The sequence below is a fragment of the Corvus kubaryi genome, unplaced genomic scaffold (genome assembly GCF_017639235.1).
Source record: "Corvus kubaryi isolate FWS band 111438036 unplaced genomic scaffold, C.kubaryi_AGA036_p1.0 37308, whole genome shotgun sequence".
Lineage (NCBI taxonomy): Eukaryota > Metazoa > Chordata > Aves > Passeriformes > Corvidae > Corvus > Corvus kubaryi.
In genome coordinates, this window is record NW_024581096.1 from 9,653,636 (window position 1) to 9,666,993 (window position 13,358).

The following is a 13,358-nucleotide window of genomic DNA, read 5'->3' on the forward strand; positions in this document are numbered from 1 at the left end:
TTTCTCTTTTCCTGTCTCTAAACAGCTTCTCACATTTTTTCTGTGAATTCTTCTGTTGCATTGGGCATCGTTAGAGCATGCACTGATCATGTGGGGTATTTTTAGAAAGTGTAAATAATAGCAGAGGCATGCTTTGAATTTTCCTTCTGGCAGCAGCAGAAGGGCCAGCAGTTCACATCATGTGGCTGCTGCTTCAAAAAGTATACATCTATTCTAGTAACATTTTCCCACCCAAACATAGCATCCCAGAGCTCTTTGGAGACCATGTGCTTACGGGAGTCTGGGTCACCCTGAGGACTATGCACTGGAAACTTAACCACTGAAAAGCCTCTGCCTTTTCCTTAATTCCCGTGATGCTAGCCCTTGGTCACAAAGTGACAGCACAGAAATTTAAGCCACCTTAACTTCACAGGGGAAACAGGTGAGATTGCACATCTCAGTTGTCCATTTGTGGAAATCGTGGAAAGGAAAAGAGGGAAAAGGAAAGGAAAACAGGAACAGCTCTTGTTTTCTGAAGTGATTGTAGCATTGTAACACTGAAGCGCCGCTGATTGATACATTTTGCCCACCTGTGTTTTGCGCGGGTTCTGAGGGATTTTATGAACAAAACCGCTGACGATGGAGCGGGGTATCACTGGTAGCTATCAGTGGGGGCTGCTCCCTCCCGTGGGACAGCGCCCGGGACGGGCTGCGTGTGCTCGGCAGCCGCGGGGCGGCTGGACAGCTCTCCCCGGTCCCGGACAGGGCCGGTGGCCGAGGGGAGCCGAGAGCCGCTCAACCCTCCGGTCCCCCTCGGTTGGCGGCCCCGCCTCGGGCGCACCGACGTCAGCGCACGTCAGGGCCGAGCCCCTCGCCCTCCCTCCGCCCGCGGGATCCGCCGTCCCGCCGCTCCCGCTCCCCTCGTCCCGCGTTGGGCTCTCACAGCCGCCGCCCCGGCTCGGCCCGGCCCGCGACCCCGCTCCGCTCCCCGAGAGCCGCGCAGCGCGAAGATGGCGGCGTTCAAATTCCTCCTGGCGCCCCTCGGCCGCCGCATCCTCCTCCCCGCCGCGCGCAAGGCTGAGGTAAGGGCGAGGGGCGGCGGGGAAGGCGGGTCCGAGCCCCTCCGCCTGGCCTTGCCCACCGGGAGACCTTGGCGGGGAGCCCACTCGCGGCCGTCCGCGCCGGGATCGGCCTGTGTCGCGGGGGGTGACCGAGCCCCGGGTGGGCGGCCGCCCCGCGGGGAAGCGATGGCTTTGTTCTCGAGGGTTTGTCCCGCGGGAGTCCCGCAGGCGGCGGGGGCGAGGAGGGAGGGCAGAGAGCGGCCCCGCTGCAGGCCCGGGCCCGGCGGCGGGTGGGGATGCGGTGACCTTGAGAGGCGGCATGGAGAGTTGACTGTGAGGTTTTTTGGTCTTGTTTTTATATTCAATTTTTTTTTTTTATTCCCCATCATTTCAGAAGGCGGCATAGTTACAGTGTGTTACTGTGTATTCCCATGTTGCTCTCACCGCCTCCTCGCCCGGAGGTGGGGAGCAGGTGTGCGGAGCTTGCTGGCAGCCCCGCCATCTACCGCTTTCCATAAACGTGTGCTGTGCAGCCGTGCAGCTCCCTCGCTCGCTTGCTTTGCCCTTCCTGTAGGAAGCGGCCGCCAAACCTCGCAGATTTAATGGTTTCCAGCCCACATGTAACCATAGCAAAGTTATTTTTTGTCGCTTCGTCCAGAAGTGTCTCTGTGGCTTTTCTTAGTTTATTTTAGTTGAAAAAGCTCACCTTCTCATGCCTGTGTTTACTGCTTCTGATATCCTTACGTACAGATCTTAACACTTTCAGATTTTGTTTTACTAAGTCATATTTTTGCTTTTCCAGATAATTTACTTAAATTCTGTTGATTATTCTAGGAGCTCATCTGTCTCCATGTTACTTTCTTAAACCTACCAGAATTGCTGCCCGTTCCTGAGATCTTAGCTTGCTGCTTTGGTGTGCAGGGAAGCATAGGTGATCCCTGCTGCCTCAGGTCCCCGAAAGCCCATTGCTCTCAAATGACAGGGTGGGTAGGAAAGGGACTGAGAGGAACATATTTAGGATAGAAGGGCAGATACACTCATTAGAGGCATCCAACCTGCGAATGCATGCTTTTGTAACACATGCTGCTCTGTTCACCAGTGTTGCACACGGGAAGATTAAAGAAAAGGTACCACATGGCCTCTGAAATACTTTCCTATGCATGGGTACAGGGACACAGCAGAGGCCCGGCCTCCCTCCAGCCCTGGCCCTTGAGCCTTCTTGCAGCCCTGTTGTACTGTGATTCCCAAGGCTGCCAGCACTTAACACTCCTCTGGACCTGCTCTGATAGGTCCATGTCTTTCCTGTTCAGAGGACCCCAGAGCTGGATGCAGTGCTCCAGGTGGGTCTCAGCAGAGTGAAACAGAGTGGCACAATCCCCTCCCTCCCCTGCTGCCCACGGGGGGCTCTGGATGCAGCCCAGGACACATTTGGCTCTCATGGCTGTGAGTACTCATGGCTAGGTCATGTCCAGCCTCTCACCCACCAGCAGCACCTATGAGTCAATGAGTTCTTCTCCCAGTCTGTACTCAGGCCTGTGATTTCCCTGATGCAGATGGAGCACCTTGCATTTGGCCTTGTGGAACCCTGTAAGATTCCCATGGGCTGACTTCTTGAGCTTGTCCAGGTCCCTCTGGATGGCTTCCTGCCCCTCAGGGTGTCAGCTGCGCTGGATAGCTGGGTGTTACCTACAAACTGGCTGAGGGTGTACTTGATCTCTCTTTGTCATTGATGAAGATACTAAGCAGTTGTGGTCCCAGTACCAGTCCCTGAGGGACACCAGGCATCACCAATATCCATCAGGACTCTGAGTCATTGACCACTCTGCTCTGGATGTGGCCATCCAACCAATTCCTCATCCACCAAATCCATGCAATCAAATCCATCTCTCTCCAAATTAGACAAAGATGTTGTGGGGAACCGTGTCAAAGGCTTTACAGAAGTGCAGATGAATCTGTAGCCCTTCTCTTGTCCACTGATGTGGTCACTCCCCCACAGAAGGTCACTAGGTTGGTCAGGCAGGACTTGCCTGAAGCTGTGTTGGCTGTCCTAGATGACCTCTTTGTCCTCCATGTGCCTTAGCACAGCTTCTAGGAAGATCTGTTCCATGATCTTCCCAGGCACAGAGGTGAGGCTGACAGGTTGGTAATTCCTGGGATCCTCCTTTTACCCTTTTTAAAGATGGGCACAATGTTTCCCTCAGGGAAGTCTCAAGGGACTGCACCTGACTCCATGACTTTTTGAATGCCATGGATCAGTGGTGAAACATGCATAGTATAATTTAGCATGCAGAAGGCTGTTGTAGTTTTTCTCACATGACATTGTTTCTTACGACCCACATACTGACTTTTTATTGAGCGCATCAAAGCAGAGCAACATTAGTGTTTCCACTGGGAAGGAGGTAAGCTTCCATTCAGAAAGGTTTACTTAATATTCAGTATAAACTCTTGCAGGTTTAATTTTATAAAGAGGACAGCTTGTGTAATATTGAAACCGAGCCAAAGATTGTTGCCCTGATTGTAACTGTAGGTAATTCTTAAGGTAACTCTTCAGGGAAGAATTGGACTATTGTCTTTAAAATGTGTAGATTTCCTTGCTGATTTATTAATTCTTCTCCCTCTTTCACAATATAAATTTTTCACTTTTGCTATCAAGCTAGAAGTTGAAACACCAGTAGGTAGTACTTTAGCTTCCAGATTTTCTGAATTTATTGAGACTGTTTCAACATAGTGACTTAAGTGTCAGTTTTTCTTCTGGTGCCTGAACAAATGCTTGCGTAGTATTAATGCATTAATTATTAGTGGTAAATACTTAAAGAGAAAAAAAGGTAGCTGTGACCTAAGGCATCATGGTACATGCGTAAGTTGTGGTGACTACTGTGTAATGGCTTTGCACTGTAAGGTCCAGGTTTGGGGGTGGGATTTGTATTGATTTCCCTCTTGTCCTCCACAGTTCATGCATTCCTTGGAGTCTTCTTGATTCTGAGCTGTTCTTCAACAACACAGGGAGCTCTAAGACTGCACGAGGAAGCTGGGGGAGGGTTCACTGTGTGGAAGGGTGTCCCTGCTTACCATACTGCCAGTACAATGCTGTCCTTCCTGTTGTTCCTTGGCTTCCACTCAAATTTTGTGGCAGTGTGTCGTTCTTTCAGCAGTTTATGTTTAGTGTCTGGATGTCTTTGAAGCTCATGTAGCAATGTATAGGTTTAAGAAGTCTGTGGATGGCTCCAACTCGTGCTGAGGAATTGCATTTGTAAATCTGTTCTCAGAAAGCCACAATTTGTCAGTAATTCAGGATGAAATTCTCTTGTTTTGGAGACCTGCACCGTATTTCCCTCCCTCCTCCCCACGGCTCCCCCCCTTCCCCCTCCGCTTAGTATTTACAGTAGCAATATTTCTTTTTATCTATTTCCTCCCCTATCTAGCTAGAGGCATGGTCTTCATTACAAAGCTACTGTATAATGCCTTTTGTTCATTCACTTGTTAATTTTATTGTTGTTGCAGATTTGTGGATGCTATTTGTCTACCAGCTGTCATCGCAACACCAAATTTTACACTGATCCTGTTGAAGCTGTAAAAGATATACCCAATGGGGCAACTATACTTGTTGGTGGTAAATATTTAAATTCTTTATGGAAGCAATCATGTTATATTAATAAGATGCTTTTTACTCATTTACCTTCTTTCTTTTACTAGTAACTAATTTGAGAATCCATGGAATTCCATGTTTTTTTAAACAAGTGGTTTCCTACTCCGCTCATGAGGGGTATACTCTTCCAGTGAGAAAATCCAGGTTGTGTCACAGGGGAAGAAGCCTCAGAAAAATAATTAGGTTTTTTTTCCCCACTAGCAAAAATTGGACTCTATTTGTTTGAATCCAGAAAATGAGCTTGGGTATTTTCAAGATAACATTGTTATTTCACATGGTGAATAAATACAAATTGGTTTGATTATTTTATGTTAGCATTCGCTATAGCCTTTGTCTGCCGCCTTTCTGGGTCCCTGTGACCTTGAACAAATTACCTAACCTGTTTCTGTGTAAGGAAGTGAAGATAATACTTATCTATGTTACACTTAATGCTTATGTGAGGCATTTCCAGAAGAGTCAAGAAGTTGTGTCATACTAACTTTCACTGTGACCTGAGCTTTTGGATATTGTAGATGCTTTCCACAATTTCATGCTGTTCAGTCTGCATTAAAAAAAAGTGATTTATCTATTTATTAGGTTGTTTTAATATTGCTGAAGTAATTAATTGTAAAACATGGGAAACTTCAATGGAGATATGTAATGCGGCAAAATTCCTTCTGCAGGAATTTTGAGTTTTTGTTTGTCTCTTTTTGTTGTTGTTATTGCTTGAAGAAAAGAAGATTTGAGGCCAACGTAGGTTGGCCTTGATCTCAGAGGTCTTTTAGAACCTAATTGATTCAGTGGTTCTGTGAAAAGGTAGTGCTTGTAGAGTGACATAGTGTTTCATTTTAGGTGTACTGGATTCTCACATAATAGAGTGTGAGGCACTTGTGCCTCTGTGGAGATCTAAATTACTGTGATTCCAGTTAGACATCTTCCCAAGGGTGTTCCGACTCCCAGATTTTTATCACCTAATTACAGGCTAAGTTGTATGGGATGTGCAGCAAAGATAGGAAGGTTAAGTTGGTAGAAAGAGAAGGAGGAATAATGAATACAGGGTTGAGGACTCACATTAGGAGCGCTTCCCCAAAGGCCCACTCTGATGGGTAAACAGCTTTCATCCAAATTGGGAAGTATCTGGTGAGTGGGAGATTTCAGTACTAGGGGTAACTCTTTCCAGAAATGCTGATTTATTTAATTGACTAAAGAGCTTATTCTACTCAGAAAGGATTTTTAATTCCCATACTTCTGAACTATCTGTGGTCTTTCAAACACTTGTTACATAATCAATTTTCTTGTATTTTGTGTAGGTTTTGGATTGTGTGGGATTCCTGAAAACCTCATTGGAGGTTTACTGAAGACTGGAGTAAAGGGAATAACAGCAGTCAGTAACAATGCAGGGTAGGTATTCATAAGTCTGTGGTTTAATAAGTAGAGACTAAAGATTCCAATTATGTGAAAATGCTGATATATATGAAAAAATCTTTCTTTTCACCATCATAATTTTCATATTAACAAGACAGCTTGGTTTGAAAGTGTTATTTTTGGAAGGAGCCCAGGAAGTTCAGTATTATATGATACTCAACTTTTTCAGGGACCAGTTGTCATGCTGTAGAGAGTTGCAATTATGTTACTATAAGTATTTATATTTAAATTTATATATATTTAACTGGTTGACTGCAACTGGAAAGTCTAACTTAGATACTTTAAATGTAGTATCAATGATTTTGTGTGTATGTGTGTGTTTTTATGAAGTTCCAAATGGGGATATATTTTTTTAAACTCAGATTGGTGCTTTCTGACCCTCTTACTGTATTTCTGTTACTTTAAAAAAACTCCAGGCAACACAGAAACAGTGGAGAATATCTGCAATGAAAAAATGGAGAGTCTCTTTAATGGGTCTTGAAATTTTTGATTTTTTTTTAAATGTTTGCCTATTAAGAAATTCCTGTGGGGTTGGCAGTGAGAATACTTCTTTCACGTATAATTTCTCAGCTTCTCATTCAGGCTAGTTTTTACACAAACTGTTCATAGTAAACTCCACAATACCTAATGATCTCCACATAGAGAAATAACTACAGCCACTTCCATTGAAGTGCATTGATAAAAATATAAATGAAATTGAATAAAAATATTAATATGCAAAATATGAATTGCACATTCATTGGATAACAGATGATTTGTATTGGTATTTGGTACATACACAGTCAAACTTAAGCTCCTTAGAATCTTATGGGAAACAATTTCTGCTGGATGATAAAAAGGAGAAAGAAAGAGACAAATAATTTTGAGTGGAAAGATCAAGCACTAGAGTAGAGATCATTAACTTTCCTCATAGCCTTATTTTTGAATAACATGCATATATTTGCAGATAGAGAGATTGCAGAGGTGTTCCTGAGGGCGGGGCAAAAGTTTGAAAATGAGAAAAAGTGAAAAGAGGACCACTGTGGAATAGGATGAAAAAGAAGACATTTCGTATTGTATTCTGAGTATAGTTGGTGATGTTATAGGCTAGAATTAATTTTTGTTGAAATAATGTTAACTTTCCTGAAAGTTCTTTGGATTTTGAGGCTGAAGTGATTTCTGTAAGACTCCTGGTTGCTGGCAGGAAAGCAAAATTTAATTCCTGTTTTCTTGAAACTAGTTTTCCATGAACGTTCATGAAAACCTGGAAAGTTCCTCACAGAACAGTGTAACAATTTAAAAATGCTTAAGGGCATCTAGAGGTTTTTTTCAAGTCTAGTTTGTAAAAATACAAGTTTTACTCTCCTGTTGAACACTATAATTTAGTTTGAAATTTAATTAATAATAAAATAACTGCTTAATCTATCTTTTTATTTACTGTATTACTACTGCTATAGTTTGGTAGTGTTTGGGAACCAGGTTAAAACACAGCTGTTGTCAGAAATAGAGTAAGAATTCTCAACACAGCAATTAATACCATTTCTAATCTTCTAATTAGCATGTCAAAAAGCCTGCTTTTCTAATACCATGCATCTTCTTAGCATCTTCTAATACCATGTCCAAAAGTATAGTGGTGTTATCAAGTATTGCAGCACTAATAAATGCCTTTACGACTGAAGTAGCACAGCAGCAATATACCCTGCAGCAGTCGTATTCAAAGGGTGAATTGTTCTTGTAACCTTGAGGTGTCAGGCACTTTGTGGGATGAGTAATTTCCCATTTTCAAATTGCCATATGGTTTAGTGTGCTTTTCTTTGGTGACCTTGTGCTGGAGTTGATGCCTGGCTGTGTTTCAGTTTCTTCACTGCAGCTGCTTTCTTTTCTCCAGCTCTTCCAGCCAATAGGAGGTAATTGGTTGTGGTCAGGTTTTCTCATCCTGCAGTGGGGTTAGCTTGTAACTGGAGCAGGGAAGAGCCAAGTACATAGACAGACAGCCTATTCTGGACAGCAGTGCAGCTACATGGATTAAGTCACATGCCTTTCAATATGCAAGAACCACGGAATGTGCTACAGAGCTATCTGTTTATAACTAAAATAGCAGCAATGGAGACAGTGGTTCACTTACATCTAAGGGAAAGCAGTAATTAGGAAGTCCTGAAGCGTTCTTGCCAACTTTTCTAGCTGGAAACAAGGTTCAGCAGAGCCTAGAAATGCTTAACAGTGTCTGCAAATAACTTTAAAGGAGTAGGATGTTCACAAGTTCACATCCTACTTACTGTTCTGTGCTGCAGTGTAATTGGGAGGAGATTCCTCCTTCAAAAACTTGTTCAAATCATGTCATTGCTGGCAGGTGAAGTCCTGTCTTTGGCCTTTTTAAGGCTTTTCAATGACAGGTTGTACAGTAGTGTATGGGGTGCTCTTTGTCACACTGCTCAGCTTGCTGTCTGCTGCTGTGCTCATGCTGTGTGCTAGCCAGTGAAACAACAGCTTTAAGAGCAGTTACTCTTTTGCCAGGCCAAACAAGGCAAAGTGTTTGAAAGTGAAGCAATTCAAATATCCAGTCCCTCTGGTATTTACACAACTTGCTGCAGGGGAAACTGAAGCTTGTGAACCAGGGCAATAGTGAAAGATAACTGCGACAGATAGGTGTGCTTCTAAAATACAACCTCTCACAGCTTCCCTTATAACTTGTTTTGCTTATATTGTTCATACTGTAAATACTTTCTTTACACTGTTTTTGTAAGCCCTTTAAATTGAGAGTATTCTGTCTCAGTAAGCTACCAAAATCCATTTTATTAAAGATTTTCTTCATTCTTGTTTAAATTTGGTTTGTTCCACATTTGCCAGTATTAAAATTAATAAAAATATATAAAAACAATAAATAAATGAAAATGAATGAATGGATAAATAAATAAATAAATTTTTAAAAGCTTATTTTAAACATTGATTCAGTAAATTCCCAACATAGTTGTGATTAGTATACAGTACCTTTTTGTCTGTTTTTTCACCTCCATGTAACTTCATGGTATCTTGTTGCATACTGTTTTCAAGTTACTTGGAACTTGGGACTTGGATGTTTTGGATCAGCCTATGCTAAGACTTCCATAATGCAGGCTGTCAGACCTGTTGTTTCAGGACCTGTGTTGCAACGGAAGCTATCTTCGTGTCAGCACAGCCAAATATTTAAAATGAAAGTTAAAAAAAAGTGCATGAAATTATTATTTTTAATTAATTGTGCTTAATAAAATGTATAAATAGTTTTCGCTATAATCACATTCTGAAATCAACATTTCATTCATTCAACCACCCCAATAGGCTGAATTTGTGCAGAGTGAAAATGAACCCCATTACTTGTGATAACTGTATGTGTGATCTGATTGCTTTATCAACTTTGGGCTTTGTCTGCTTTTGAGACTTAAAAATGCATCCTTTTGGAATGCAGTAGTCTTGAACAAAAGCCTTTCACTTACAGTAAAAATAGAGAAGTCACAGTTAAGATCTTAATTGCTTATCACCTGGGTGATCATCTGAAAGGAGATGGACAGCATATATCAGATTATCACTGGTTCAGACTGTTCTTATAAGGCATTACCAGCTTTTTGAACCTTTGGTCTCTGTACCCTTTTTGAAGGTCTTTTAATGTTACAGTGTTATACATTAGGAAGGAGAAGATGACTTTGAGATAAGCATTTCCACTTCTAATCATGATGCCTGAGTGTCATTACTTAGCTCTGTGAAGCATAATACCCTTGCTTTCCTAATGGGCTGGGCTATTTGTGGTTTCCAGATCTCCAAAAGGCAGTACTCTATGGGATCTGATGCAGTGGTAAACTTACTGCACCCCTTATTCTAAAGCACAAAAGGTATCTTTATATTAGCAATTAAATATTTTGAATTTAAGACAGGTTTGATAAATGTTATGTAAGTTAAAGGTTGTCTGATTTTTCAGTCATTTCTTTGAATGTTATGTTTCTGTTGAAACCAAAATGCCATCTTCGCCACAGATTCCCTGTTTTTTCTTGCATGTAACTCATTGGCTTAATTCCACTGATATTGTTACTATAATATCTATCTATCTATCTATCTATCTATCTATCCATCCATCCATCCATCCATCCATCCATCTAGCTATTTATCTATTTATCTGTCTTTGTATTACTTACACTTATTAAAAACATATTCAAATGTAAATGTGTATATACCATCATGTGGAAATCGCATTCCAAATTCACAGAAGGTTGTGAAGTTTTTCTGTATAGTGTTAGGTATCAAGTGGTTTTAGTGGAGCAAATTTGATAATCTCTTGATTCAGAAAGTTAAAATGTAAGTGAAAATGTTTGAGGGACTGGCAAGGAGGCGGGTATGTGCACAAAGATGGGATCAAGGTCATGCTCAGAGTGTCTTACCTCATGTGTGTCATTTTTGTATATCCATAAGAAATTCAAGTATCTCAAATTAAATATACTTTCAGAAATGAAATACAAGGTCAGCAGTGACTCTTACCTCTCTTGGTAGAGAGAGAGGAGTTATGTAAAATCCTGCACATGGCAAATTACCAAATTCAGGCGACAAGGTATATATTTTCAGTGAATTTAGTTATTTGACTTTGATTTTTTTATTTTTTATTGTCTGCATTCTTTATAAAGAATCTAATCAGATGCTTTGTTACAGCTGTTAAATTGGTGACACTGTGTGAACTGCAAATCCCTGAAAATCTGCCTAGGTCATCTAGCTAATTTTAGTGTGAAGGTTATTTAGGATTTTGGCAGGGAAAATTGTACTAACTTTGTACTATGTGGAACTATTGAAAAATCAGCTGTGGAGATAACTTTCTGGTTGTGATTACAAATGAGAAAAAAATAGGTATAGAACTCAACATGGTTGAGGAATTGGATATAGAACAGTGACAGTGAAAGTTAAACCTATCTTTCAGCTAGGTGACTTTTGAAGTATGATGGTTTCATGATCAAGTTAAAATATTTATCAGATTACTTCTATAACATATAACTTCTCTGTGAAGGAAAAATATGGTACATTTTAAAAGTTCTGAATAGAGTTGTTTTACTTGTCATAAAAACACAGGATGCCATTTCGTACCAGAAAGGAATGTGAAGAGAGGAGACCTTGCTGCTCATGTAACAGTGCAATGTACAGTATTTCTTCTCTTCAGAAATTATCTGCCATGTATGGATTTGGCCTATCTGCCTGCACCCATCATTCTCAGATGAGAAGAGCATCATTTTTGGAGGAGGATGGTGGTGGAACAGTACTGCTGTTTTGCTGTGAGACTTGAGATGAAGTTATGAGAGCAGAGAGGACAGAGTTCCCATGAGAAGACTTCAGTAGCAGAGGGACAAGGGTGCAGTGCAGACACTTCAGGGAAGGAGTAGAAGGAGATTAAGGCTCAGGCACACCAGTTTGCACACAGGGCTTTGTGATTTTCTACAACTGTGGCCTTCCTTCCTGCCTTCCTTCCTGCCTTCCTTCCTGTCTCCCTCCCTCCCTCCCTTCTTCCCTTCCTACTTTCCTCCCTCCCCTCCCTTTCTCACTACCTTCATCTCTTTTTCTCCTGAACAGGACTGCCATAGCATATGGCAGCACCCATATTTTTCTCTTCCTCCTCTTTTCTCAGTCTTTAGAGAGCTTCAGCCTCTCTTTTTTGCTTTCCATTAAGCAATTTGCAATCAGATATATGGCTATGTAAAGAAGGTGCCTGAAGACAGTGTCAAGGCATTTGGCTAAGACAAGAAACAACAAGGCAAATAAGCATTATATCTCTGAATAATTTACCTTTCTGTGAGCTGAATCTGTTTTTCTGTCTCTGTTAGGTAACTCCTACTCCTCATCTTGTTCTCATTCTTTGTACCCTTATGGAAGTGGGGGACAGAGAAGGAGAAACAGAATATCATCTGAGCTGGCTCTTTAATAATCTTCCAGTGTAACACATGGAGAAAGTATTGTGGGACATAGTCTCGTTATGAGCCAGCTGTAAGACTGGGGAAGATGAGTTATGAAGAGCTGTTATATGACTGATTGTCTACATTAATTTTGCCCTGGGTATGCCTTCCCTTTAGTCCAGTGTCTTTTGGCAAACACCATCTAGTAGGCATTTACTCATTTTCTAACAAAGACTGTTAAGGATCTCTTTCTGGGGCTGCCAGGATTATACTTTATTTTTGTGGATCTAAGAATGTGTGTCCCTAAGAACTCAGGTGGTACCTCTATCCATATAACTTCCATGTTGGTAAAGTTTCATGTTATAGTCAGGCACCCCTGTGAGCCTGAAAGCTTAAGACTCTGCAACTAAGAAATGCCAAGCAGGTAGTGATTGATGCATTCCTTTTAGTTGGGAAGCAGATCTACTCTTCCCTAGGAATTGTGGATCTGTCAGAAGACATAATTGCATGTAACTTGGAGCAAATCCTTTTGAAGACTGAAAAGCTGATGTTGCAAATAAAACCAGCCTCTCCTCTTCTACGTAGAGAATGTCAGAGGAAATGATTTCCTTTCCCCACTCCTAGCCTATTGCCAAGAAAATTTCTAGCTCTGGAACAGGTCCATTTGTTATCAAGTTTCATGCTTCGTTATGTAACACTTGGAGCTTATGAATGCCTAAAAAGACTGCTCGTCTCTCTCCAGAAGGTGACAGGTGCCTTTACATAAAACGTTTTCCAGGAGTAGGACCAGCTATTAATATGCATTTTTTTTCAGCAACAGCTAGCTGCAGAAACTTCAGCTTCTGCCTGAGGTGGAGCCTTGCCTCAGGATTCTTACTGCATTCTTTTCCTTCTCAGGGGTGATGTAGTTACCCCCTTACCTTTCCAGTCTCCAAATTATGAGAGGAGAAAGATCAGGTGGTGTATCATGTTAGCTCCTTGGCCAACGTTTTAATTCTCCAGATCTCAAGATATTCATGTTAATATTTCATAATCAAGACTTCTGGTCTTGTGTAATCTCCCAGGAATATCACCTTCTGGAGAATCTTTGGACAATGACTGTAGGGGAAGCGATCTCTTTAAGAAATCTAGAAGGAAACTCTCATTCTAATTGATGCTGCTTGCCATCCAGTAAGGGCAGCCAGTCTATTCTGACCACACCCACTTTTTTTAGAAACAAATAAATGTCTTTACAAAGGCAGAGAGAGAGGAAAGTTGTAATTGTCCTATAATGTCTCCTTTTACTCAGAAAACCCCCTAACGATAAGCCATTGTATGTTTTGTGCCAGACTGTGTGACATTCCAAGTATCCATTTTTTCTGCATAAGAATGCAAATTTCTATTTCCTGCCTC

The 13,358-nt window shown here is 41.6% G+C and overlaps 1 protein-coding gene across 1 annotated transcript in view; it reads left to right on the top strand.

Moving 5' to 3' along the window:
* The first annotated feature begins 862 nt into the window (after window positions 1–862).
* Window positions 863–13,358, top strand: part of OXCT1 (3-oxoacid CoA-transferase 1) — an 81,309-nt gene continuing 68,813 nt past the window's right edge. The window contains exons 1-3 of the mRNA XM_042028431.1: window positions 863–1,061; window positions 4,542–4,650; window positions 5,976–6,066. Of these exons, the coding sequence (XP_041884365.1) occupies window positions 990–1,061; window positions 4,542–4,650; window positions 5,976–6,066 (272 nt within the window). The 5' untranslated portion in view covers window positions 863–989. The remainder of the gene's footprint in view (window positions 1,062–4,541; window positions 4,651–5,975; window positions 6,067–13,358) is intronic.